Source organism: Acanthopagrus latus, chromosome 23 (genome assembly GCF_904848185.1).
Source record: "Acanthopagrus latus isolate v.2019 chromosome 23, fAcaLat1.1, whole genome shotgun sequence".
In the NCBI taxonomy this organism is placed as follows: Eukaryota; Metazoa; Chordata; class Actinopteri; order Spariformes; family Sparidae; genus Acanthopagrus; species Acanthopagrus latus.
The window spans coordinates 23,556,527-23,584,161 of NC_051061.1; the positions used below are offsets into that span (position 1 = coordinate 23,556,527).

At 42.9% G+C, this 27,635-nt stretch overlaps 1 protein-coding gene across 2 annotated transcripts in view; it reads right to left on the reverse strand.

Moving 5' to 3' along the window:
• Window positions 1-27,635, reverse strand: part of tmem104 (transmembrane protein 104) — a 57,423-nt gene that overhangs the window by 23,969 nt on the left and 5,819 nt on the right. The window contains exons 5-8 of one of the 2 annotated variants that reach the window (XM_037089243.1): window positions 26,355-26,475; window positions 25,351-25,434; window positions 17,844-17,943; window positions 16,507-16,603 (exon numbers count right to left, since the gene is read on the reverse strand). In XM_037089243.1, the coding sequence (XP_036945138.1) occupies window positions 16,507-16,603; window positions 17,844-17,943; window positions 25,351-25,434; window positions 26,355-26,475 (402 nt within the window). The remainder of the gene's footprint in view (window positions 1-16,506; window positions 16,604-17,843; window positions 17,944-25,350; window positions 25,435-26,354; window positions 26,476-27,635) is intronic. The other variant, XM_037089244.1, reaches the window with a different exon arrangement.

Here is a 27,635-nt window from a genome sequence, read left to right on the forward strand (position 1 = left end):
CAATCATCGCTGTTAGAGGAAGGTCAAATTTAAAGACCATGACCCAAATCTGTCTTGATCATTATGTCAGCCCATCAAGCTGCTAATTCACCACTTTCCATCTCCAGGCAGGCACGGCGACCTCAGGTGAGTCTCTTTAGGTTCCTTAGACCTTCGACGACGACTGACTGGATGGATGTTGATGAGGAGCGAGACACACTGACTCTCGCTGGGCTTCTTTAATTCTACATCATCCACAATCTCTCTACTTTTATTTCCCGTCAGCTCTTGTAAAAAAGTTTCCCACAACTTTTCAGGCGCTCTCTGCGACGCCGCGGTTATAATTTGAGAGTTAGAGATTAACAGGGCTTAGATATGAGTGAATGATCTCAATAATGGTGGAAACCCGCCACCAACAGGCGACCCGGGCTGTCAATCACTTTCAGAAGTCTATAAAAGGCCAGTGTTTGGATTTGTGTGGATGAGAGAGCGCGGCGGGTATGGAAAAGACATTTAATTGGCATTAGATTGCGTCACTCGGAGCCTCGGCCTGACCGGCACAAATGCGAGCCATTTTCTCCCGAGCCACGTGTTTGTGGAGGCTCTTCATCCATCACAGTTGGGCAACATAAGTTGACCAATGACCGCCCAAACCATTTAAGTAATTAATCAACATATTTTTCGGGAGGGTCAGCCAAACTCTGCCGCGGCACAGATGTCCTCGAGCTCTTGGACGTCACTGCAGTGGAATTTATATCCGAGGGAGCCATACGACGGCTTCGCTCAGGTCTGCCAAGCAACTGTGAAATCGCCGTTTAGCTGATGTTCCATCAGACACAAAGAGGGTTAACGGCAGAAGACCCAGGGGGACGAGCGGGGATCACATTAGGGAGAAAGGCCAGCGATGAAAATCCTAAGTGCCCTGTTGGTTCCATGCGGAGGTTCCAGCCTGGACGCTGATAATCCCCCGACAATCAAACAGAGAACGCAGGATTATCATTCCCCCAATCCGCACAGTCCCAAGATCCCCCAGCCATTTGTGTCTGATGTTAATCTTCACTCCACACAGAGTTCACAGAAACTAAATGTCCTGCATGCCGTCACTCGTTCATTTCACCTCGCTGCCTTTGTCATTCTCATTCGCTGTCACTTTAAAGTCTAAAAAACTAATTATTCTGCTGATTAAAGCAAAGGGAAGCTGGATGTGATTCAAGGTTAAAGGTCATGATGATGTTGATCAGGTTTTCTACCAGGATGAACTGGATCTGGATCGAGTGTCCAGCTGATGTTTATCAAACGAACTTTGGACCGATAAGCAGAATCGATAACGACACTGGTGTGAATAAAGTCGCATCAGTTCCTGTCCAACTCGTAAACGCAATGAGAGGAATCAATCATCGTCACCGGCTGAGCACCTATTTGAACAAACGATTGATCAGGTTTTGTCACTTTTAAAGACAGAAAAATCTCTCAAGCTTCTTAAACGTGAATATTTTCTGACTTCTTTCTGCCTCTGTGACGGAAAATTGACATTTGAGAACAAAAACTAAACAATTAATCAGAATATAATCAACATTAAAATTGCTGCTTGTTGCGTTACGTGTCCTTTTCTTTGTAGCATCTCAACTTATTTTCCCTGAGACTTAATACAATATCTGATAAATATAGTCTGTTGTTGATGTCGATGGTGTTTGTTGCCCCTGAGCCGTCATCGAAACCGACCAATCACGCTTTAGTGATGTCACAGCTTAGCGACTCGGGGGAGGAAGGACAGGAAATATACACACACACACACACACACACACACGGGCGAAGACAGGCTTTCAAACACGTGGTCAATGTTGTGAAAGGGTCGATTTTATACTCACATCCTGGATCTAACTACGTATTCTTGGGACTTTAATTCCTTAAACCTCAACAAACAGCGACAGAAAACTGAAAAGAAACAGGAAGTGATAAGCAGGGAGTACAACAGTTTGGGATAATGGACCTGGAACAACACTAATTCTGACATCTGAATCCTTTTTATTCCAACTGAATCCTCCTCCTCCTCCTCCTCCTCCTCCTCCTCCTCCTCCTCCTCCTCCTCCTCCTCCTGACTGTAATTAGTACGAGACCTCAAGTGTGAAGAATAAAACAATGTTCCCAGTCACATGCAGATATGTAGCATGATTTACTGCACCTCCGCCTCTTTCAGTAAGCTATAAAAACACACATAAACGCCGGCTGTGATTAAAGAAAAGATGCATTTCTCAGCAGGAACACATGAAGTTGCAATGCAGACGTCTCTACACCAGCTGAAACACAGATCCGTTTCCTCACCAGCAGAGCAGCTGTAAAAATAAAAGATACTGAATAATTCCAGGCGTCTATGACTGCACGCATCATTTCATGTTAATCAAGACCTTGAGTTGAGTCCTTGAATGTGTAAAGAATACTCAAGCAATCTATTACTTTCTTCATCCTGCAGACAGTTTGACAGAAATTAAGAAATATTCCCAATGAGAATGATCCACAATTTGCTTTTCTTTTCATTAGGACTGATTGAAATTAATCAGCAGAAAGAAAATGAGCCAAGTATCCGATACACAGTTTAATGACTCACATCTCTGCAGTGTTGTCTGTGTGTGTGTGTGTGTGTGTGTGTGTGTGTGTGTGTCCACGACAGAGACAGGTATCAAAGTCTAAAAAAAAAGACAGATTATTTAGATTTCCAACGCGATATTTCATCTTAATGATGCAAAACAAGATAAATTGCCGTGACGCTGGGAAAAAGAAAAACGCAGCTTCGACTACATCACACACACACACACACACACACACACACACACACACACACACACACGACGTAATATTGGATGTTATGGGGCAATTCATTGCCTGGGTTTGTGACATGTATGATGAAAGACTTGAGGGGTAACTTGACCACGGCGGTATGGAATAGAAACGGTATAAAATAGGCCATAAAAGCCCAGGAGATACGTACAAACCCTGATGATGGCAATAACAAGTCAAGTGATTCAGTGAACGCACAGCGAGGCAGCGGCGAGGAGGAGGAAGTAAGACAAACACGAGCATGATTATCGCGGGGCAGGTAACACAGAGACCTGCTGCCTCGGAGGCAACACGACGCACTTACCACCATATTGGAGCTTTGTCAGGATGAACGAGTGTCTACCTTCAGCGCCATTAATCACCTGCAAACGTCTCCATCGCGCCGACTTGATTAACATAAATCAATTAAAAAAAAAATAAAGAATGAGGGAGATGATCCGACCAGTCATATTTCAGTTAATGACGCCAATTAAGATATAAGTTTCCATCCTAGTTTTTTGATTTCTTGTGTGGGTGGTTAACCTTGTGTACGAATGCCATCGTGAAGTGACAGTAAACCGTAATTTAGAATAATTAATAAGAAGATGAATACAAGTCGGGAAAGAGGGTCACGCTGAAATGATCGCTCGATGAAGATGTGGATTAACCGACTATTGAGAAATGCAACATTTTTTCTTGTTCCAGTCTCTCAGACTATTTTCTGGCAGTCATAATTTTAAAAAAAAGGGTTTAAAAAAGAAAATAAGTGCCAGATTAACCTTCAAAAAACAAACACTGGGCTGGTTTGAAAGTCATTTATCATAGAAAGTGAAAAAAAGATTTTTTAATTTTCCAATGTACCTTGAACAAATCTCGTTCTACAAATGCTTCCACTTGGAAAAGAAACTAAATCCAAGTGATGCTTGAAAAAAATCACTACATAAGTTATCAAGAAATTCAACTCCACTTTTTTTTTTTTTTTTATTTCCTTGGCAGTAAAAGCAGAAGTGTAAATTCAAATGACAGAAGATTGAGGAAAAACACAAACACAGCCGTGCCAGCAGGTCTTGACCTGTTTTTCTAAGACTTGGCCTGTTTGAAAAGCTTTTGGAGAGAAATTAGAAAAATGACCAGATTCAACAGCAAGAGACGAGGGCAGCGAGAGAAACAGACGAGTCGACCTCCTGCAAACATCTTGAAGAAAATGTTGGAACACTGTTTTTTTCCGTCGACAAATCAGCCGCCATCTGCCGTGTTACGTTGTGCGTCCAGGTGTTGTTTCAACACGACTGACAGGTGTCAAAACTGTGGATCTAAATCAGTTCAACCTCTGCAGGTCCCTAAAATCTGACGGGCAGAAACACTTGTCTAACTCTGTAAAAAAATGAGTCTGTTATAAATACTATTAACCGATGACAGAATTAAGGTCAATGCTATGTTAATTTATCTAAATGCGTGTGCATATTTCTGTGTTTCATGAAGCGAAGCGACGGTTAAACTGAGGGCTTATCAGCTGCCAACAGGCGCCTCTCCATCCGTCTCTGAAGCGACCGACTCTGTCAGCTCTGGACGCTGCCCTCCTCCCCCTCTGGGTCTCTGGGTCGCCGTGAAGCTATAGATATTCAGCTGCACCAACACACATACAGTATAGATGAATACGTAATGCTCGCTCTCTCTCAGAACGACTAGCAGCAGACTTCAGGAAACCAGTGAAGCAGGCGGTGGACCGACTGTCAGGTCCGACGGGAAGACGGTTCAAATCACAGGAGGACCTTCAGCCGCTTTGTTCGACTTCTTGTCTGGCAGAAACGTATGTGAAATTTTTCCAAGTGTTCGTACCGGCATAGGAAAGCAAAAAAAGAAAAAGCCCAGTGAAGCCAGAAGACACACACAAATCCAAGTGAATTCAGAGAGTTACAGTATGTTTACCTCACTGAGACTCTCAGAGATCTGGACGCTGTTAGAAAATAACAAGCGCTGCTGTTTCCACCCGTCAATGACAACAGGACGTCGGTGCCTCGTCCACCGGTGCTCACACAGATAATAACAGTCTGTTTGGACAATCCTGTGCACTGCCAGTGTGTTTTGGCCTTCAGTGTAAGTGAGTAAATGTACATTCGCTCACTCACAGGTGGTGTTTCTCCAAACAGAAGCCAGGAGGACGTTTGTTCAGGATTCAGGATTTCACGTTTGCGTTGTGACGTAGGTTTTTCCAGACATAACGTGGTTGAAATGTGCCAAGTTTTGTTTGTAGTAAACGTAAAGTTACATTAGTATTCATATTTACAACAGCTGTGTTGCACTCAGAAACAGTGGGGGCTGGAAAACACACAAAATATGGATCACTTATTAACAATGCATTAAGAAAATTGATGAGTATGCATGTTTGCATATCGGTTGTTGTTGCCATTGACTCACAGCTTCATGCAAAACAAACCCCGGCAAGGAAAATGTGGCTTCAGTGCCAACAAAGCATTCACAGTTGTGTTTTCCTCCCTGAACACCAGGGACACAATCCTCCCACAATTAAAGTGTAGATGAAAAACAAGTGATGGAAACTGACGACACTAAACTGAGTATGAGAATAAACACCTCCAGAACTACTAATATCTACGTGACCAGATTTGACGATCATCTACAGACGAACTCTCACAGCTCCTTTCATCTCATTTGCAGTTGGTGGAAACTAAAACACATCCAACGCAGAGGCCTATATTGTTAATTAGGTATGTGGCCCCGGAGACCGCCAGGCCTCCACGCGATTAAAGATAGGACTCTAATGAGGGGAAGGAAGACAACTCAGACAAAAGGAAAGGTGGAGGAGGGATAAAGTGAGGGCGGAGATGCAAGGAGAATGCATCATCCTGTTCCCGGAGACCAAGTTCAGGTCGGGATATTTTAAACTGTGATACAAGTTGAGATTTAGATTAAACAAAAGGCTGCCAAGTGTCCTGACTCGGGTCACCGTGCTGAAAAAAAAAAAAAAGGCAAGCCAAGCACTTAAATTAACTTTAGGCTGCCTGAAGGAAAAAGTTCTGAGCAGAGACGCCTTCATTTCACTGCAGCGTTACTAAATCAGACCAATATTTTAACTGTCAACAAAAGACTGTTGCAATACGCGAAGAGAATTAATGAGTGTGCTGGACTGCTTGTGTGTAAAAAGTTAATCACACACTGGTCATCTGCAGTGTGATTTAGCAGGTGATTACGATGTTCCACCTCCGCGGTTTTTAATAACAGCGAAAGGTCTTTGGACAGAGCGCGCTCACCTTCCAGCAGCGAGGTCACATTTACATGGATCCTGTTTACAAACTCTGAATAACAGTTGGGCGAAAAGATAATTAAGAGGAGCAAAAACGGAGGAAAATGGTTGAGAGGCAGAACACGGAGCATCTTTACGATACTTGAACACATGTTAGCTTGAAGAAGACGAGTTTGTTCGATGACCTTTCGCAGGTCATGTGGAACAGCTATCAATAATTTTGCCTCCCGACACGTTTTGATGACACGTCGTATAAACTAGTCAAGCTAACGCACGTTTAACTATCACAAAGATGGAAGACAGTTTTTGTGACTCTTCTTCATCATCTTTACTCAACTTTTATTCAGAGTTTGTAAATAAGATCCAACATAAATGTCACCATAATAATTACAAACTTCGTCAGACGAGAGTATTCTAAAAACAGAAACACTGTAAGTGAGACACAGGCTGTACAGTAACAGAATATTCATCCATGTTTGCATATATTGCCTTTTTTTTGTTTTGTTTTCTAACTTTCTTGAATGAACGCCACATGCATTTGCTTTGGTCTGAGATGCTGCTGCTCTAATGCGACATGTAGTGGCAGCCAAAGTCGAATATTTAACCTTCAAACGCACAAAAACAAAACAAGCGAATCATTCATTTCTAAATCCCAGCTGACGTGTTTGTTTCATTCAGAAAACAGGGACCAGGTGAAGCTGATCGCATTTTAAATGTACTTTATTTTAGTTCTACTTCCAAACTGAATGCTGACTAATTAATGTTCTAGTGCAGCTTGAACGGAGACGGACGGAAAGTTATTTAAGATCCAGTGTCGAGAGAACTTGCTGAAAATCACTTCCAGTTATATACCTGTGATTCTGCAGAGTCATCTGACCTGGAATGAGCTCCAATCACACCTTTTACAAATAGAAGATAAAAGCCAGATGTTAGTGGGACGTGTCCAGAATGAACTCTGCTTCTAATGTGGAAAGAAAACCTTGTTGCAGCTGTATTTAAAAACATGTATTCGCAGGCATCCATCTCTGGTGAAAGCAAAGGGCAGCGACTTGTCAAAGTGAACACTGACGAGCATCCGTTCGCTGCAGACTTCATGACTTTGAACAAGCTGCTGTTTCCTAAGACGTTCACCTAATTAAAACTCCTAATGTGCCGTTTCTGCGCCTCAAAAAAGAATCCATTACGCACCTACGTGGGTAAAAATAACGAGCAACAGCACACGGCGAAGATTTATGACGGGCTTGGGACGTATCTGGGGAGGAAATGAGAAACGATAATTTGCCAGTGGTTTAATAGGACGATGGTTATTTCACTCCTCCCTTCATCCAAAGTATTGTAAAAAGGAGACAGAGGAGGAGGAGGAGGAGGATTATAGCACAAGGGACTTTCCCCCCCAAATTAAACTGATGATGGACTTTATGAAAAAATAAATCAACAGATACGAATACACAATACGTCAAGATGTAATTGAAAACGACTGGATATTGTATTTTCGGGCACGGCGGGTCGGTGGGCAGCACTTAAGCAGCAGCTCCCTAAGGAGCGACTCCACGGCGCCGTGACCCGACTACCCAATCAATTCAAGAGGTGTCAGCCTGCAGCATATAAATACACAAACACGCAGCCCGACACATAATGAGCTAAAGGTTACACCGGGTCTCAGTGTGGACGCCGATTGTGCAGCCCACATTTTAAACGTGGACGTGAACTCGTGCAGATTTCACGCAAATCACGCTAACTTGCCTTCAGCGAGCGAGACCATTACATCACTCTGAGACGACCTTGGACCAGATAACCACCTTCACACTTGGTGAATTCTCCATCCACTGGTTTCAGTTTGTAAATCGAGGTCACATACAGAGTAAAACAGGCGATAGAGCAGGACACCTTTTGATTTACACGTCTCTACCACGACCACATCCTCAAGTTCTCTGTCAGATCCGATCAGGATATCCTCGTCCAGATATGATCACTTCTGGCTCCAAAACGGCCAAAATGGTGATGGCCATGATGCCCAAACAGACTCAATAATCAATAATTTTGCATGTAATGAAGTTTTGTTGTGGTTCAGGCACAAACACAACTCGCGTAGCGTCAGACAGAAACAATATATCCTTTAATTTTCCATAATAACAACAGGAAACAATCACCTAACTATTGTTTCAAACTTCTACATTTTGTTGACCCACTCAGGCCTCCAGGTCAACGACATCAGACCACTTCCTCCTCGAGTCATAATCACTGCAGCTGCTACAGAGATTTCTCACTTGACCGTAAACATTTGTTGGTTTCAGACATTTCTGTGGGAAAAAAAAAATAACTGACGCTGTTATTTTTCCTGGCACGGCTGCCTCATCAAGGCCAAACACACTCACGGTGCCCTTGAACGTGCTGAAGCAGAAGAGATCTCTGACAGAAGACTTCAGTGTGACGCAGAAAAAGGCACCACTGTTGAATAAAAGCACGACGGACGAGTATATTCATGATCTAGTACAAACAAATTAATCATTCAGTTTATCAGGCGGCGACAAACTGGGCTGAAGAACTGCCGACGTCTAACCGGAGCCAATCAGTCATTTTCTCCGTGACCTCCGCGTCTCCTCGACGACTGTTCCCTCATCACCAGTCTGCACCAGTCATCCCAGTGCCAGCAGCACCACGCCGCCTCCTCCCCGTCCTCCCGATCAGCTGCTCTGAAACGGCGTCCTGCTGCTGCGTGGAGAGGACTCCCCCCGTGTGGATCGCAGCTCAAACACTTCTTCCTGCTGCGATAATCTCCATTAAACCATCTGCACAGTCGTCGTCTCCCCCACAGCTCAGGCCCTCATGGGGAGGTATGTGGAGGTATATATACACACTATACTACACTATACTATATATTTATATACCTCCTTAATGTCCACGTCTAACACGAGTGCTTCAGACATGAGTACATACTCAGAGCAGTTATTTCATTATCAGGATTTAAACGGTTTAGGTTGTAAATCTCAGAGGCCACTGGGAGGGAAAACAACGAGAGACTTAAATATGAAGACAAACGACAAACAAGTCCGACAGGGCAAGAGACAGAAGTAGTCAGACGATATCCTGATTTATAAACTCGTTAGGAAGACAAACATGAAGCTAAAATTGTAACCTAAAGACTACTGAGTTAATTGTCAACCGTTTTGATAATCAAATACATTTTTAAAGCACAAAAAAGTCAAAAATCTGTGAAAAAAATCCTCTAAATTTGTGTAACTAGAGCTTTTAGTAGAGTTTTTAATCTTATTGTGTAAGAGTGATTGGATATCCTCCAACATCAGCTTCTTAAATGTGAATATTTTCTGGGTTCTTCCATCTTCCATGACAGAAAACTGTCTTCCAGGTATTTGCGGACGTCATCTTGGTCTTTGTCACCATTTTCTGATAACGACTTTATTATTAGTTAAGTTTATCAGACTCAACTTTAGTTTCACTTTACCACTCCAGTTATTTCTTAGTCAATAAAGGTTTAAAGAAAAAATGCATGCAGGAAAATTTTACACTCTCAGTTAAACACGACACTGCTGCAGCTGAAGAGGCTCCATTGTGCTTGTGGACAAACATATTAAACTAAACAACTTATATGACTCACGTGTGCAACAGGCTAAAACACTGCAGTAACAGGATGGCAGGAGGCCCCTGCAGGGAACGGGCATCGAGGTCGCTGAAATCCCTCCTGGAATAAATCTTTATTAGTCAGTTAATTAATCAATCAGCTCAGTATTGAGGAAAGTGGCAGGCCGGGTCATTTCTGAACTCTTAGGGGACGAGCAACAACTTCAAATTAACTCCATTTCAATACATGAGACAGCGTGCGGCCCAATAGAAACACGCTATAATTGAAACATCTGCATGAAGATAAGCAGTGAACAATGCAGCGTAAGCATAAAATGTCTTTGAGCTCATATGCGGCATTGATTTTCCATCACTTCCCACATACTGGGAGGACAATAAATCAGCCGTTTAAAATTGTACCGGCTGTCCAGCAGGGCGGAGTACACCGACCACTGCTTGGCTAGCCACTGTGACGAAGCCCCTGCAGTCAAATTCAAAAAGAAAACTTAGCAGGGGACAATCAAGGACAGAGAAGTTTAATTGAGGTCTCTGGAATCTCTGCTGGAGCCGAACAAAAACTCAGTAAGACCCCACTGTTACACGGCCGCTTAATCTTTTCAATCAAAGCAGCGTAAAGGCCGAGGATCAACACTGTTATGCAATGGCCACCCGTCATCTCGCTTTCACACCCCCCAAAGCCATCAACAAATATCGTAGATATGAGAAGAAAAGCCCTCAGTCGTCCAGTCAGGCAACAAACACGAGAATCAATCAGCGGCGGAGCAAATCACGGTCAATTGATCTTCTTAAGAGCTTTCAGAAGCTGCGATGAGGAAAATGGCTGTTGTGACATGTCCACAGCTGAGAGTGCTGATGTGTCAAGTCAATACTGATTAAGTCAAAGATGTGACCTGATGAAATATCAACCCAGGCTGCTGCGGGCCTTATTATCATGAGTAATTAGTCTGTCTCTGTGAATTCAGCACTTAGGTCTTCATAAAAGTGACAATGTGACTGTAATGAGGGTGAGATGTGCATTATAACATCATTCTGTGGCGGCTCGCGGCCTCTGAGAGCCGAGGAGAAACTGAACACTACACAATACAGGCTGTGAATAACGTGCAGAGTCCAGCTAAATTAAAGGAGCAGTTCACCCATAAATTAAAATACAGCGATGCAGGACTCTCCGAAACAACAGAAGCAGCGGATCTTGATGAAGCCATATTTAGGTGGCTGATATCTACGAGTTAGTACAATTTGATGTCAATCCAAGTAGAAATCTGCATCCAGCAGATCAAAAATACCTTTTATTTGACGGCGTTTCCCCACAAACGACTGTACAGATCGTCAACGCCACCCAGGTGTACTGAGAGTCGCTAAAGTATACATGCACTTTGTTCAGGTGTTCTAATGTTCAGGTATTTCCATCAGCATGGGACTGAGGCGATGATGATGACCAAATCTTTATTCCTGCATTAACTGTTTCTTTAAAATGTGTGACAGCCACACATATACCCGCAGTGTCCCTATAGGCTGAGCGTCAGTGTCAAGACTGACACTCAGCTGGTGTGACTGACACATGATGAAGGACGGGGCCGGAGGTGAGGAGCTAAAAAGAAAACGTGGCGCCGGAAAACACACTAAATCCAAACATGCCCTCCAAGAGCTGAAGCTGAGAAACACGAGTCAGGCGATCTGTGGAAAACAAACTTTCAGCAACAGGTTGAAGAAAAACACCAGCCTGGGTATTTTTCTTTTTTCAACCTTTTAGAGGATTTGTGTCAGCGATGAAAAATGAACCAAACCGGGTTTCAGGCTGAACGTTCCCTCCTCATTTCCTTAGTGTCTATCAGGAGTGCTGTTGTTGTTGGTAAAGGTCTACTCATCTGTACCGGGACAGCTGTTCACAAACCTAAAAATAACCCACAATCTGCTGTCCACTGCGAACAAAGCACCCTAATCGCTGCAGAGCAGCCATCTGGGGGAAACCTGCCAAAACTGTTGAATATATTCACACGTGAAAGTCCAGACAGACGGAGAACCAACGAATAAGGTCAAGAAACTCTGAGGATGAGACAGATTAGTGCTGAAAGTGTCTAATCAATCTATTAATCATCAGTAAATTAATCTGTACGAAATTCTGGGAATCCATTTCATTTTATAAAGTGATTTATTATGAAAAGGATGAATTAGAGCTCATAAAGTTTAGAGATAATATATCCAACATTTCTGTATTAAAATGTCAAAAAAAAAAAATCATCTTTAGTCACATTTACATAATCCCAAATGTTTCCAACTGTGTTTAAAACCCAGAATAATCTAGTCCAGAGTGAGGAAGGAGGACAGCGAACACAGCAAAACAAAATGTGAATAAACTGCTTCAGCATCACCATAATGATGGCTGTTTAACAAAGAAGACAACAGTCCCATGATCAATGTGCATTTAAGGACTCGCTGCTTTTTGTTTTCTTTGTTTTGTTGTTATGTTTGAACAAAAAAGACATTTCAGTGAACTGGACTGGTCGCAGCTATTGATACAGCTGCTGCAAGAACCTGGACGCAGCAGGAACCTGGTTGCTTCAGTATAATAACAAAAAACAAACATTTTTAAAAGCTTAAAGAATTTGATCTGTTGATTCACAGAATCTGGGCCAACAGATACCTAAAAACCTCCACAGGTTGTCGGGTCAGGATGAAGTCCAGCTGTAGGAGAGCAGTCAGTGGAAGCTTCTGAACTCATGAGGAAAAAGGTTTTCCCTGCAGGACGACAACTCTCCGTCTCTGTCCACATCCCTCTGACATCAACCTCCCTCCCTGTCTCTTCTCCTCTCTTTCACTCTCTGTGCTCCAATCACCCTCACATGGATTAAAACTCCTTAGAGCAACACCATAATCAGGCTGCTCTTTAATCTCCCGTCATTTTCCAAACTCTAAAAATGTTATGGCTGCAGTAACGTCTGTAGCATCACTCTCAGTGATTCCCCTGGACACGAGCAAGCGGCTCCCTTATCACGCTCTGGCAAAAAGACAACACTGCTGCAGGCCAATGTCCGATAATCCCCGCTGCTTATACAGCTCTGTTCCTACAGAACAAATTGAATAAGAGGAGGTGAATAAAGATTTTTAGAATTCAGGCTCAGCAATGCGGACAAGGAAAACTAAATAACTACACTGGGAAGAATCAAGCACATGCAGCTGCTGATTGTTTAGCTGTCACAGTATATATGTTGCATGTGTCTCTCATACAAAATATAAAGTGCAATCATTTGGTAGGATTTATTTGTTAAGTATGAGCAGTGACCATAGGTCGCTCTGTCCGCAGCCCTTTGGCAGCTGAAGTTTTTCGCCCTTGGAGACAGAAATTTGGCGTGGAGGTCAAGTGGATGTTTGTGAAGGTGTGTGTTTGTTTTCATGCCAATTGGCTGAAAAGTGAGTTGGGCAATCAGACGAGCCTGTCACAAAATGGGACATAACTTCCAAATGGATGCACAGACTTTCATGGAAAGGCTGGTCACAAGCCAAGGACAGCTGACTAACTGTCAATCGGCCAACAAGACGTGCGAAGCTTTCACAAATTACTGTCGCTGAACTTTGTAGAATAGACATACACAGGCAGCTCTGTCACAGCCCCTTTCCATAACTCATGAATCATTTGTCATAAACTCATGTGAGAGGCATCAGTGAACTCATCTCTGTCTGCAGGACGAGGTTCTTATATACTGTGTTTGGTAGTATTTTACTCATCTGATTTATTTTTCATACTTCTAATGTATATTATGTACATGATGAGGTTTATAAAGGATAAACTGCCTTTATCTGACCTCTCTGTTGCCTCTCGTCTGACCCGTTCAGCAGAAACAAACCGCTTCGACGGCTGTCAGTTACACAGCAGCGTGTACGTTCTGCAATCCAAAACATGAAAGCAGGAAATGACGGAGCGGAGTGCACAGAAAAACAAAGCGCACACAGTATTCAGCCCCTCCAACACACGGCGCTGATTCGCTAGCACACAACCAATGCCAACGTTCTCAGACTTCTGCCCACGTGGTGTCTGAAGCTGAACACACGGAACAGATTTGTTCCCGACCTCGCCGAGTCTCCACAAACACTTCAGACAGCCAACCGTTGGCCCGGCGTGTTTCAGGCTTAAGGGTTTCTTGTCAGTGTTCGGTTGATCTAACCAAGACCAACTCAATCAATCATGTTAATACGATCGTCGATAAAGTGTTGAATATCAGTGTGAAAATATAAACAGCTTTGCTGTGTTTGTTGCGAAGGCTGAGACAAACAGTTTCACTGCAGATTAATGATTTGTGTGAGGGTATTTTCCTTCAAGGCTATTTTTTTTTTATCCATAGCAATTTTGAGCAAGGCTTCTCTGACTGACCCTCTGCACCTCTGAAAGACCCGAGTGAAAATGGCCCGTTACTAAAACAGACACTCGGGTCGGTTCTGTGGCAGAAGGAGGCACTTTGTCCCTCCAGCTCAGCCCCCCGATGTGACACTGAGAATACAAAGGTGGATGCTGGGTGGGGCAGATTCTGACTGCTCTCTCCACTACAGCACAGCTGATGAGAGACTGTCAATCATTTAGACTCATCGTTCAGAGTCGGGGCAGTGTCTCTGGGCCAGAACCTCTGACCCGGTGACGGCACACACACACACACACACACACACACACACACACAGTGGAGACTGTACAGTATCCTAACAGGAAGTGCTGAATGTTTCATCACAGCTCAACGATTTCTGATTTATTTAAGAGGAGGTCAACCAGGACAAAAAAAAACAGAAAGAAGAAGATTTCCAGGACAGAAATATGGATCAGCAAAGACAAAAACAATCATCAAACAAGTACGTCATGTTCAACGACATCAGAATCTGTTAAAGACGAGACACAGACAGACGCCGCTGCTGTGCAAAACTGAGTGTTGAGACGAAATAAATACAGTCTAATTATGTTTTTCTAACTAATTGGACAATAACTTTAACTTAGACAGTTAATTTGTTGGCTCGACTGGCTTCTGATTAGCTGAGACGAAGACTACGAAGTCGACAGCGAAGAGGAACTGGTTGATTAAAATATTAACAGAACTTTTTTTTTTCATCTCTGGGGAAATATTACTGTGACAAATATCATTAAAGGCTTATCTGTAGGGGGGAATCCAATTTGATCCATCAATACCAAACGCATTACGCTGACTGGTCATCAGCCAGAGGCGACAAACATTCGGAAAGCTTGTGTAAAGTCTTTATAAACATTTGAAAACACTTCACAGAAGAAATAGCTTTTGTTACTCTTCACTTTGACTCAGAAGTGCTGAAACATTTGACTGTTTGCACAATTAAAAACACAGTTGGAGTCTCTCAATCGAAAATTGCTTATTTTTTACAAAACTGACGCAAGTTCTTCTGACAACGCCGACACATTTAACTACACTGAACGAAGAGATTTATAAGGCCATTAAAAACAGAAACAATGACTGTTAAATGTAAAAAACAAGCAGAACGTGACGTCTTTTCTTCCTGTTCTGAGTTTAATGCACTGTAACGCCACAAGAGAGGTTTCAGATGATGCTACTGGTGCAGGACTTGTATAAATTAGTACAGTCGGAGAAAAGAAGAGGGAGATCAGCGCATCCCTACCAATCAGAGTTCACTGGTAAAACTATTGTGTAGTGTTAGATATCTATTTCCCCGAGGGTTCATGATGAAACTGCGGAAATGAGTCTGCAAAAACTGCAAGTGTCAACAAATTGACCAGAGATTACAAATCAGCATTATTTCAATTTGCTTACACACAGTAAGAGGCTTATCCCCCCGAGAGATAAAAAGGGGAAGAGTTAATTCACTGGCAAATTATTTGGGGTCTGCTCATTCTATTAAAATACAAGCAAGGATAGGAAACAGTGAGAGAGAGTGAGAGAGAGTGAGAGAGAGCGAGGCTGAGAAATTATACAGGAGGAGATCAGCACATCTATCACTGTCGCTGTGCAAAGTTAAAGCCGGAGTAGAAAATCACAGAGTTTGGCCCGTTTAAGACTTCAAGGACACACACGCAGACGCTCACTTCCTGTGGGCTGAGGAGGAAGTTTTAACCGAAGGAAGGATTCAAAAAAAAAACCGACAGAAAACGATGTCGGAGATTCAGGCACGGCTGGACGTGCTGCACCTCGTTCAAAACGGGGAGATAAGAGGGTGTATGTGCGGGCGAGCGGCTTCATCACCTCAGAATACCTTTCAAAACAGGAGAATTCCCCAGAAAATACGAGCTGTGCTTTGACTGAGCAACAACAATCATTAACTTTGACCTTGTCTCTGCGAAATGTAAACAGTTCAGCGGATAAATTAACTTATACTGTCTGTCGTCTTCACAGCTGGGAAGTCGACGTGTAATTACTTTGACTTGTTGTTTTGTAGGTCACTCAGAAGCGTTCCTAAACCCAGGGAGTCTTTATTTTATATAAAAACAGACAGTTCGCCCCATAAATCAAAAATATACATTCTGTTTTAGTGTTGGAGAACAGAACCAGATAGCTCCCAGCTTTATGGACGGGACGATAATAGATTATGTCGCAAATTATGATAAAAAAAAAAACACAATAAGTTGATCGTAAGATCGGGATAATAGGTGACTCAGGATAATCCAGAGAGCTTGATGTGAGCAGTTTCATGTAGGAACTACTTTCTCTCTACTGAACTACACCCATCAACCGTATCACTGTGCTCAAGCATCTACTAATGGAGGCCATTAATGCCCCTCGTGTCGGGACAACAACCCGGAGAAAGAATAACACAAGAATCTGGTCGACAATTTGACGTCATGTGATGCTGAAGCACGGCAGAAGAAAGGACAAGGAATCGACACTTACCAGAAACACCCGGTAAGCGTCTTTCCTCGTGACGGAACCCCAGCACGGATCCGTGTCGTTGTACTTGACGCTTCCAGCGCTGCAGGAGTGATTCCCACTGAACAGGACAAAACACAAACAAACATGGCTTCAAGTTTAACCCAAACTAACCCTTTACTTTTCACGTAAGAGGTTTGAGTTCACACATAATAAGGACACGATCGGGTTGGATCAGCTGAAGGAAAAGCAGCGGCCGGGGTTGTTTATCTCTTGGAAGTAATCACAAACCGTCAGTGTTGCGTGACAGACCGAGCTCCAGTAAAATCATCCAGCTCTGCCCGTTCTGCTGAGAAGTCTGCGGTCTGTGCCTTCAGGCAAAGCAAACCGCTTTTGAAGTCTCAGTTACATCTCACATTTATTCTTGCTGGAAGGTTAGCAAGGTTTGGACCACAGCGGAGGAGAATTTAATACGATAAGACAGCGTCAGTGTGCTGCGCCTCAGGACGGGATGAGGGAGGCGCTTTGTCGCAACAACAATTAGAAGAAGAAGAAGAAGGGAGAGTTTACAGGGTGACTTTTAAACTCAAAAAACTACAACTGGGGTTTTTATTATTGTTAAACCAATGAAACAGGAAATAAAGGAAACAGAGGGCATCTAAATGTTTTACATACTTATTGAAGGTGAAGTTAAAGTATCAACAACAATGTGTCCTGGTGGAAGATCCGATCAGTATAGAACCACTTTTACTTTTACAAATTTAGCTCATATTGGTGCAAATACGTCAACATATACAAGGATATTAATCAATCTGATCTGTTGAGCCCAGTATTGGCCCCCTGATATAAGAGTCTGGGCTCTAATTCTACTTCACACTGAACACAAAAGTCTGAAAAAGTATCTGAGATTAAATAGTGTCAGTTCTTAAAAACATCGCACAATAAACTTTCTTTAAAACTTACAAAAACTGCCTGAAACTGTTGGAAACTTTATGTTGAGATCAGCTCACTAAAACAAAGAGGAAATGGTTGTTTCTGCGGTCCAGGATCTAACTATATGAAACACTTTTTCCTCACCCAGTCTGGCCTTGACTTGTAATAAAAATGTGTCTGGAAGCAGGTGACCAGGACTCGGACGCCAGCAGCACCGGTAAAAGGTCAGCAGGCCCGAAGGCCTCCGTCACCAGAGCTTTATTGTCTTAATCTCGAGTTCAGAAGGTGAGAAAAGGACCAATGTTTGGGGGCAGAAGAGCCAATGAGACGAAGACAAAAGTTCTTCAAGGGGAAAATTTATAAATCCATCGATATATAATTTATATTTCACAATCAAACTAAAAAATGAACGTGATAAAGTGTCTCACCAGGCGACTTCCATCAGGGATATCGGCACAGCTGCTGCGTAGATGGCCAGATCTCCGTAGAGATAGACGATTATGCAGATGTAGAACATGTTGACGCCGACTGAAAGACAAAAACGTTCAAAAACAAAAGATCAAGACGTGGAGTCAAGACGTGACGAATATCAACAAACACGAGGTCGACGGGTGACGAGCAAACACATTTTTCATCTTTATCGGCCGTCCAAACACTTGGTCGTGAAACGCGGCTGATGGATGTGTGTCAGACTGAACCGCCGCGGTGTCATCTCTATTAAAATACACTCCGGTCCACACCTCCGCTCTGCTCATCCCTCCATCTCTTTTCTGGGACACGTGGCCTGTACAGCAGAGCCACATCTTACTGGTCCGATGGAAAATATTAATAGCATTAATTAAAGAGAAACTAATCACACCATGAAGGAAATTTTCCCCGTCAGCCTTTACTCTCCACAGCGGCGGGCTCTTAACCATCTGCCCTTTTCTTTTCATCCACCGGCCGACTGGCAGGCCCGACCCGGCTGCCTTTGCCAAGACAAGATCGAGAGCTCTGACCGGCAGACGGATCATCACAGAGCGCCACACATCCATCATGCTCTTCAACTCTCACAGGGGGGTTCAAACGTCCGACCGGACCCCTCGGCTAATTCATTACTGACAAGGAAATTAGAGCACAGAGTCCATTAAAGAGGAATAAAAAAGTGACAGATTTACAGCTTTGCTGGGTACACTGATTCTTTCATGAATTAACGGCTGAGGGTTTCTATCAAACGCTTCAATTAGGCTGTGATGGAAGTTAAAAACATACGAGACTGGCAGCCTCATAAACAACCCTTCATCTAACTTTAGCTGATTCACAACGCCAACATCAGAAACTGGAGACCGACAGAGTCGAGTCAGAATCAGAGACACTCTTCTGGATCAATACTTCATGACATGACTGATTTTATGAACTGAAGTTGGCACGTTTTGACTTCATGAATCATGTCACTCACTCGTCACATCTTTCTTTTAACAATTAACATTCAATAAGGTGAATAAAATGAAGCGTTTTGCAGAAATAGATCAAATAATATAAGCATAAATCAGTCTGTAGTATATTATTGCCCAGCAAAAAGGTGCTGAACACAGTGTAAGTAGTTCTGTGGTGGATCAACGGATGAATTACTGTTCAAACTAAAGCACTATGATGATATAATGATTTTAACATATAGTCCAGGTTCAAACCAGGATAACAATATGTTGAGAAGAAGAAGGGAAATTAATTCTCTCTCGGTCTAATTTACCACGGTCAGCTGCAGAAACAACTCCTCCTCCACGCTCCGTAATGTCTCCTGTGCCACGGCGCTGGACGAGCCATATTAGCGTCCCAGTGGCAGATAGCAGAAACAGGACGGACTGTACTCTGCCGCCACTGGCAGTAAGCGATAGCAAGGCGAGAGCCCTGCATGACCGCAGGGATGCAGGCCTTCACGGCACTGTAACTAATATTTCCAAATTACCCCGAGCCGCAGGCTAAAATGCTGCAAAATGTGTCTTCACGTCGGAGCCCGGTCTTTCATGTAGCTGTGAAACGCATCACGATCCATCATCAGTTTGCTTCTGACGGACAGCAGACCGGGCAACCTCACTGTGAGCACAGACAGAAAGAAGCTGCCGCTGTTTAGTATCGTGTATAATATGGGGAGTCACTTTTATTACCTCGTACAGGGGCATTTAATAGGGATTTAGTACAGTACATTACATAACAGAAATGGAAATATATGTTATTTTAATATCCTATTAAAAGGGAAACGGCTTCGACCTCCCTTGTGAAGTGAGTTTCATGGTCACAAATAAGTCATCAGGAAGTCGCTGTAACACTGAAAACGCCTCTGAAATGAAGAGGAGGGAAGAAGACGAGGAAAATTTAACTTTGAACTTCAACTCATTAATCGTTCTCTCCTTATTTTCCACTTCTACTTCTTGTGGGAATATCAGAGTGAAATATCTGATGAAGTGAGATAAGAGACGTTCACAAATCAAATCTAAATTGAGCCGGCCCCGCAGGCAACAACACCATTAACAATATGTCTCTAAAAATAGGTAAATAGGGCAGCGCAGAGGAAGAGATGGCCAAATTTAGGAATGACTTGTGTTGGAACTCGTTTTGGAAATCATGATTCTCAAAAATGCACGATTCATTTGGACTTTTAAATGTATCGTCTCATGAATAAAGACCCACATTAGAAATATTCCAAAACACAGAGAAAGACACAAGCAGGCAGCAACAAAAAGGGAAGATAACGACATAAATCTAATGAACCATTAATGTGCTTCTTCTTAGCTTCTTCTGTCAAACTGCCTCGTAAAAGCCACTTAAAAAAGGTCAATCTGATCTAGTTTTTCACTGCTGTGAGAACATGCAAACACACCTTGAACCCAGAAATGAGTGTCATGGAAAGCATGAGTCAACAACTCCTCTGACGTTCATCCCCACTGCTCCACATATGCCTCTAACCATCAGGAAACACAGTCGAGGTCTGAAAGGCTTGAACAGATTCTTAGAAGCTGTTCAGACCTGGTATTAACAATGCAAAGACATAAATAAAAGTTTAATATTTGCCGAAATCACTAGAAAGCCCAAATAATTAAGAATTTGTCAGAGACGGTGTTTCAAAAAGTTGATAAGTTTCTCCAAACTCAACAACTCTCAAAATTTAGCAATTTTTAAAGGGAGTCTGGGGACTTTCTCTCAGGTAAGACACAGAAGCAGACAGACTGGTACAAACTGACACTTTTTACAAGGTAACAAAACAACTTTACAAAACAACTGATTTAATGCTGAATTCACAAGAATTCACCAATGATTTAAAATTTGCTGTGAAAAGGTTTCTCCTCACTCAATAACTTCTAAAATTGCACGATTTCTTAAGGGAGTCTGGTGATATTGTGGTTACTAGTTCAGTGGTGTGTTTACAAACAGTGTGCTGTTCACACTGGCATGTCATAGGTTGATGCTAGACACGTCACATTTTACAAATGCAGTGACCAGTATACACTTTTTTGATGCCTGTGAAGAAAGTCACCAGACTTCCTTAAAAAAAACTTAATTTAATGAGTTGCTGGGTTTGGAGAAACTTTATAAATATTGTAAAACACTGTCTACAACAAATCCTTAACTACTTGGGCCTTCTTGTTAATTCGGCAAATGTTCTACATTAAGTTATTTGTCTACATTTAAGTTACATGCCTGTTTGTCCCAGTGGTGTACATGTTTTTTATCCATTTTGAGTGGGCAGTGTTGGAGCTTTCCACCTGTAATCAATCGCTCAGGATGGATGTTAATAACAGGTCTGAACAGGCTCTTAGTTACAACGCAACAGGCCTCACTTTTAAGAAACAAGTCAAGCTTTCGTGGATCAAGCTTCTTTCCCGGGGCTCAACTTGTAAAATCGATCTGTTTGGTTGATCGCAGTTATCCATTATAACACAAACTCCCCGAGATTAAAGTGCATCTCTGACCAAGCTGACACAGGAAACTATTGTCGCGGGAGGCTTGTAGGAAAAGATTGGGCTGCGAGCTGAAGCAAACATGTCCATTTATCTTCCCCGTGGCTCGGGCACTTTTCATTTTGCCAGAGCTCTCGATGCTCAAGTATGACATTTAAGTAAAAGTCACTGAAGTATTAAAAATGGATGTGCCCATGTTTGGCTCTCATTATAGACAGAGCCGGGTAACGGCGGAGTGAATTAGTATTCGCCGCCATATTCCTCCGTATGTCAGGGGAAGGACGGCTAACGCTGGTGAAAATCCTGGTGTTTGCTTAGCCGGCATGCTAACCGCCGCATCACATCACCTCACAGGGGTAAGAAACAGCTGAGACAAGATGCTGATGCAAGGACAGCGCTCTGTTCGTCTCCCTCTCTCTCTCTCCCTCTTCGTGACTTTAGCCAAAGTCGTCTTCTAATCAACTTTCAAATCATCAATGTGAAGGTTATAGTAACACCTTTCCACAGCGGTGCAGATAAACCGGCCCCCATCAACATTCCTGTCAGTGGCTTGCAGGTCAGGCTGATACGATACCCATGGCCTTATTCCAAGCCTGCCGCACCGCCGCTGCCACGTCAATTTCAGTCCAGGAGGAAGTCGATGCCCTCTAAGAGTGCTTCTTCAACAGCGGGAGAGATGCTTTTTAATTGCCTGCAGCGGCGCAGGACAGACAGTGTGCAATCACGCCTACAGTTTATTATCAGTGAGGAGAAGAAGATGAAGATGAAGAAGAAGAAGAAGAAGAGGAAGAAGGAGAAGCGGCGTTTAAACCGTTTTAAACGTGATGGACTTGTTTACACTCTCAGCTCCTCGAAACACACGCAGACGAGAGCTTGAACACAACTGTCGCTCCAGATCACACTCTGCACTCGCTTTCCAAGAAACACGAACTGCTGGTTATCACACGTCGACATCTGTCCCCTCGCACACATAATCCCCTCGCAATTTAGGTTCATGGGGTTGGTTTGAATTAAGCAGTTACTTCTAACAAACTGCACAGCCATTCTCCCACTGGAAGAGAATTACATGTTCAGGCTTTACAGTCTAGATATAAATAAAGAGCGCCTTATGGTCCAAACGTGTTTAACCTCATATTTAACAGATTGTTTTGAACTCACACTTTTAAAAAAACTGAATGCACAAGAGGCAGAACCAGAATAAGATAACAGGAATAGTTTTTCCTCCAAACTTGGATGGAGGATTGTTCTCGGCCCAGATCAGACTTCAGAAACTTCTGGTGTGTCACTTTATTCAACATTGTGACACAGAGTGTTTTTCCACATTCTGTTAATGTCTTGGGGAGTAATTAATGGGTCTTGAAGATACAATCAGATTAATTTTGATGGCTGACATCCACAAGTAACTACAAAATGGGACTATTGACAGTGATGGAATGTAACTAAGTGCATTTAATGAAGTACTTAAGTTCAATTTTGGAGGTTCGATATGCAAAGACAACACGTACATGACTGGGACAAAGACAGAAAGAAATTAACGTAGAACGTTTGCTGAATTTACAAGAAGGCCCAAATAATAAAGGATTCGTCACAGACAATGCTTCACAAAGTAATTAAGTTCCTCTTAACTCAACATCTAGTAATTTTTTTAAAGGAGTCTGGGGACTTCCTTCACTGCTGTTGACAAAGAAACAGTAAATATAATAATTTAATATCACCTCGAGCATGATTTTCTGCATAATTATCTGTCAAAACAAAGTTTTCACATCAACCAATATAAATGCAGATACCAATGTGTCTGCGATGGGCCGATAATGCCAATTAAAATCAAACTTCTACTAAATTTGGACAGTAAACTTCTTGAATGTTCACTTGTGTTTGGAAAACATTTCATACTTGAGAAGCATTTTGGTGTTCAATACAAAACTCAGATATTCGCTGTAATTCAACCTCGAGTCCAAAAAAACGTTGGCATGCTGTATAAAACACAAATCACACAGAATGTGATCGTTCACTAATCCTTTCTGACGCACACTCCATTGAAAAACGCACAAACACACGATATTTAATGTTTTGCCTCATCAACATCTGCTTCTCACTGTGAGTACTGGCTGCCAACAAGGCTGAGCTCTTTCCCCCGGTGCTATTCTCTGTTTTCTGCTAATGAATTTTAAAATCAGTGACAAATACTTTGGTTAATTTAAGTATGCAGATGACATGGCCATCGCTGGGATTGCCCACGCAAAGGCCCTGGAGACATGGCGTCGCATTAGCCAGCTATAAATCAATGTGGCCGAGACAAGAGAATTAATTATTTGCACAAAACAAGATCTTAAAAAAAAAAAAAAAAAGCCAGTTTCATTTGATGGCTGACTCGTTGAAACGGGGGAATACTTCAAATACTTTGGTACATTTCTGGACACAGAAGACTTTCAAGAAATGTTCTCAGCGATTTTCTCAGCGAACTTAACAGCCTCGGTGTTCGAACTGGTGTCAAATCTACCTTTGAGTGTCTTCACCTTTCATTTTCCTGCCTCACCTGAACCACATATTTGAGAATAAACTTTCTAAGATTGTGTCAATGGCAAGCGAAATAGTGTGTAAACCTCAGAAAAGCCTTTGACTTGATTTTTATTCAAAGTATAGGGTAGAAGGTGAGGAGCACCCTGGTAGATGCATCTCATACTCTCTTCTGCCAGTTTGAGCTTTTGAGCTCTGGGAGGCGCTGAAGAGTTTCTGTGGCGATTAAAAATATATTCAAGAGGTCGCAAAAAACATTCTTCACCTTTGTGATTGTAACTACAGTTTGTTGGTAGATTTTAACCAGTGTTCTAATTTGTTTTGGTATCAAAAAATTAATATGACAGCTTGCTTGACCTGTTAAATTTCCTCATTAGTGGCACAAACAGGAAGCTCACACGCAGGTGTGAAAATTCTGGACATCAGGTAGAAAACTGAGCTGTCAGGGGAGACAGAAGAGCAGCGTTCCCTTCTCCTCGTTCAGCATGTGCTGGGACGCGTGCCGATCTAATTCATTTCTGATTGGAGTCACCGGGCAGCGTTCCCATAGCATGTGGAGAGAGAGAAGAGGAGAGAAAACTCATTTCCTTATTGCCAATCGATACCTGCACGTGTCTCACCTGCACAGCGGGGAGAAAGGTCGTCAGCAGAGATTTTTTTCACCTTTAACGGGCAGGACAGTGGAGCTGAGTGACGAGAGGCCGGAGGGACGGGAGCACACTGCAGCTTTATCAGCATGAGCTGCATGACGGCATGCATGAGTGCGTTCACACGTGTGGGTGTGAACATGAGCCGGGTGGATGTGTCGCGTTTACACCGTGTGTGCACGTGTGTGGCGAGGGCTCCACCTAGTGTTGAAGCGCCGAAGGACAGAAGGTGTCAGCACAGATGATGTTGTCAGAGATTTGACCTTTTGTCGTTCCTCGATTCCTGCGACAACAGGGACGCTGCGGACTGTTGAGTCACTCTCATCGGGTTAAGAAGAGCCGGTCGCCGTAATGCAAGCAGACAAGAGGAGGGTGGAGATGAGGAGATGAGGAGATGAGGACATGAGGAGATGAAGGGGAGGGAGGTGCCAGGCAGGGAAAACGTACTGACAGGTTCGACGAATGTAAAGCTGCAAGGTTGTTCTGCGGTCCAAGGTGAACGTGGTTAAGCCTTAACGTCTTTGCCACCAGTACAGGTTGCACCTCCTCCCACACACGAGCACCGCAGAAAGATTAACAGCCTTGATGGAGTCTCATACAGGTAATTACAACCACAGGCAATTTACTCAGTTATAATTACATCCAATTAGAGCGCCCGCAGCCTTCCTCTGAGAATGTAACGATTGGACAGAAAAGGTGTGAAAAAGCATTTTCTAAACGATCCCACACAACCTTCAACACTCCTCCTCCACAAACGTCACACGACGGCGGTGTCGGCGGTTAGCTGAATAATGGGCGCCGAGATTAGAAGCTCGAGGCCACAGGAATATTTTTACCTTTGTTGAAGAACATGGAGGCCATTTGACCCATCTCGACCCGCTCCGCGATGTCGAAGTGATCGACGTGACCTCCCGATCTCTCTGTGAAAACACGAAACACCATTTTACAGTAAATGCCAGGCATGAGAGGAGGGAGTTAAATGTCAAAGACAGTTTACAGCTTGCATCCCTTGGTGTATGACATTTTTCTAGTCGTCAATAGCTGTCAACTACTAAATCAATTTGCGAACCAATTTGATAACTAATTAACTTCACTTCAAGTATTTAAAGAAAACTGGCATGTTATTTTCTTCCAGCTTGTTAAATGTGATTGTTTCCTGGTTTCTTTCCTCCTCTGAGACAGTAAACTGACATTTGAAGATGTCGTCTTGGGTTTTATAGACCAAACAATTCAATCAATCAATCAATAAAGAAAATAATAAACAGATTAACTGACAATGAAGTTAAACGCCAGACTGCAACAGACCCCCGTAAAACTGACTGCCCAGTAACAGTTCGACAAACTGAGGAACAAGACGGTTCTTTAATCCGATCATATCATTATAAACATCATATGAAGCGCAGTAAAAAAGGATTTTATACGTCAACTGTTCAACCTTGTTGAGATTTACTGGCTAAACTGATTAATAACATTGTTATCTTGGCCACACCTGAATATATCTAACTCAATACTTTATATATTTCACGTTGGAGCGAATGAAACCAAGAGAAGTTTAACATTTTTGCAGAATAAACACATAAACAATGAGCTGATTACCAAAACTGATGATAATTATTCAGCACTTGTCTCTTTTTGCTGTGGCTCTGTTCACAAACAACACCAAACTATTCACTAGTGAAACGATGCTCACATTTGCGGCACACGGCCTTCAAATGACGTGTTTTTATCAGGAAAATCACAAACGACCTGCTTTTATTTTGTAGGGCATGTTGATATGTAACTAGATCCAGTCCAGATTAAAATGCCGTGTTTATTTTCACAGGTAATCAAACCTATTTACCGTGAACGCTTCTGTCACGATACTCACGAACAGACAGGATGGGCTTCGTCTCCGGCTCTGATCGGCCTCGGCCCATGCCGTCATCGTCCGAATAGTCAGAGGTGGAGTCGCTGTCATTGATCTGCGGAGATAATGCGAGTGTGTAAATGCTCCGTTTGTTTGCCTGTTTTTCCCTAATTTCCCAGTAAACAACAGTCAGTTTACAAGTGATTAAACTTGGTGTTTATTTGCGGAGTTTGAGAGGCAGCAGGGGGAAGGAAACATCTGGGAATTACAAGTAACAGCTGGAAAAGCACTTTGGAGATTGGAGTGACTTCACAGTTTACACCAATCACACACACACACACACACACACACACCCCCACACACACACACACACACACACACCCCCACACACACAGCGCTTTTGAATCATTTTGCAAATTCTCTGCAGATTAATGTCAATTAGCTGTCGATGATAGTTAACTTTGTGAGCGTCATCAGCTGCATTAATCAGTGACAAGCTGGCTGGGAGAGAGGGAGGACGAGGAGGAGGAGGAGATGAGGAGTGACAGCAGAAAATGGCTCTGTGACAAACAACAACAGCAAACAGAAGCAAAAACGACAAAATAAGAGATTAATATGTGCGGCTGAGGACGAGAGTCAGATGCCTTCAGGCGCCGATAAAGAAACAAAGTCAAACTAACTTTCACACAGCAGCCTACGTGCAAATGTTTGAATGTGAGTTTTTAAATTTCACGCAGGTGAATCACAAAAGGCAGTGAAGAAGTTTCTGAGAGCAAAGTTCAACCTGTTAGCTGCATTTATGTGGACTCGGGCAGACGGAAGACGGCAAATCAGATATACAAATGAAGTGAGGAAACGGGAGCGATTGTCAACATCTAAAGTTACACAACCGGATGTTACGAAGCTCCTTCACACAAGGAGAAAACATACTTTAGTTATCTTCACCTCTCACTTTCAGAAGACATTACTGTTAAAACACAAGACGAAACAAACGACTGTGGCGATGTTCGATGCGAGAGGAGATAACGGCACGTTTCAAAGACAGTTTCCGCGTCTCTAAAATGTGTAAAATATCTCATCTCTCAACTTTAAATTCCAGCAGAGGGCGGTCACGTCTCCCCGTCCAGTGTCCCAATCAGGATGTCACTCAGCTTCACATGTAACGCAGCCAATCGTGTGATATTTAGGTCGATTACAGTCAGACATACGGTTCTGGAGATCGGTATTTCGTCTCGAAACTTTCTTTCACTGCAAATCTTTTACGTTAACTGCTTT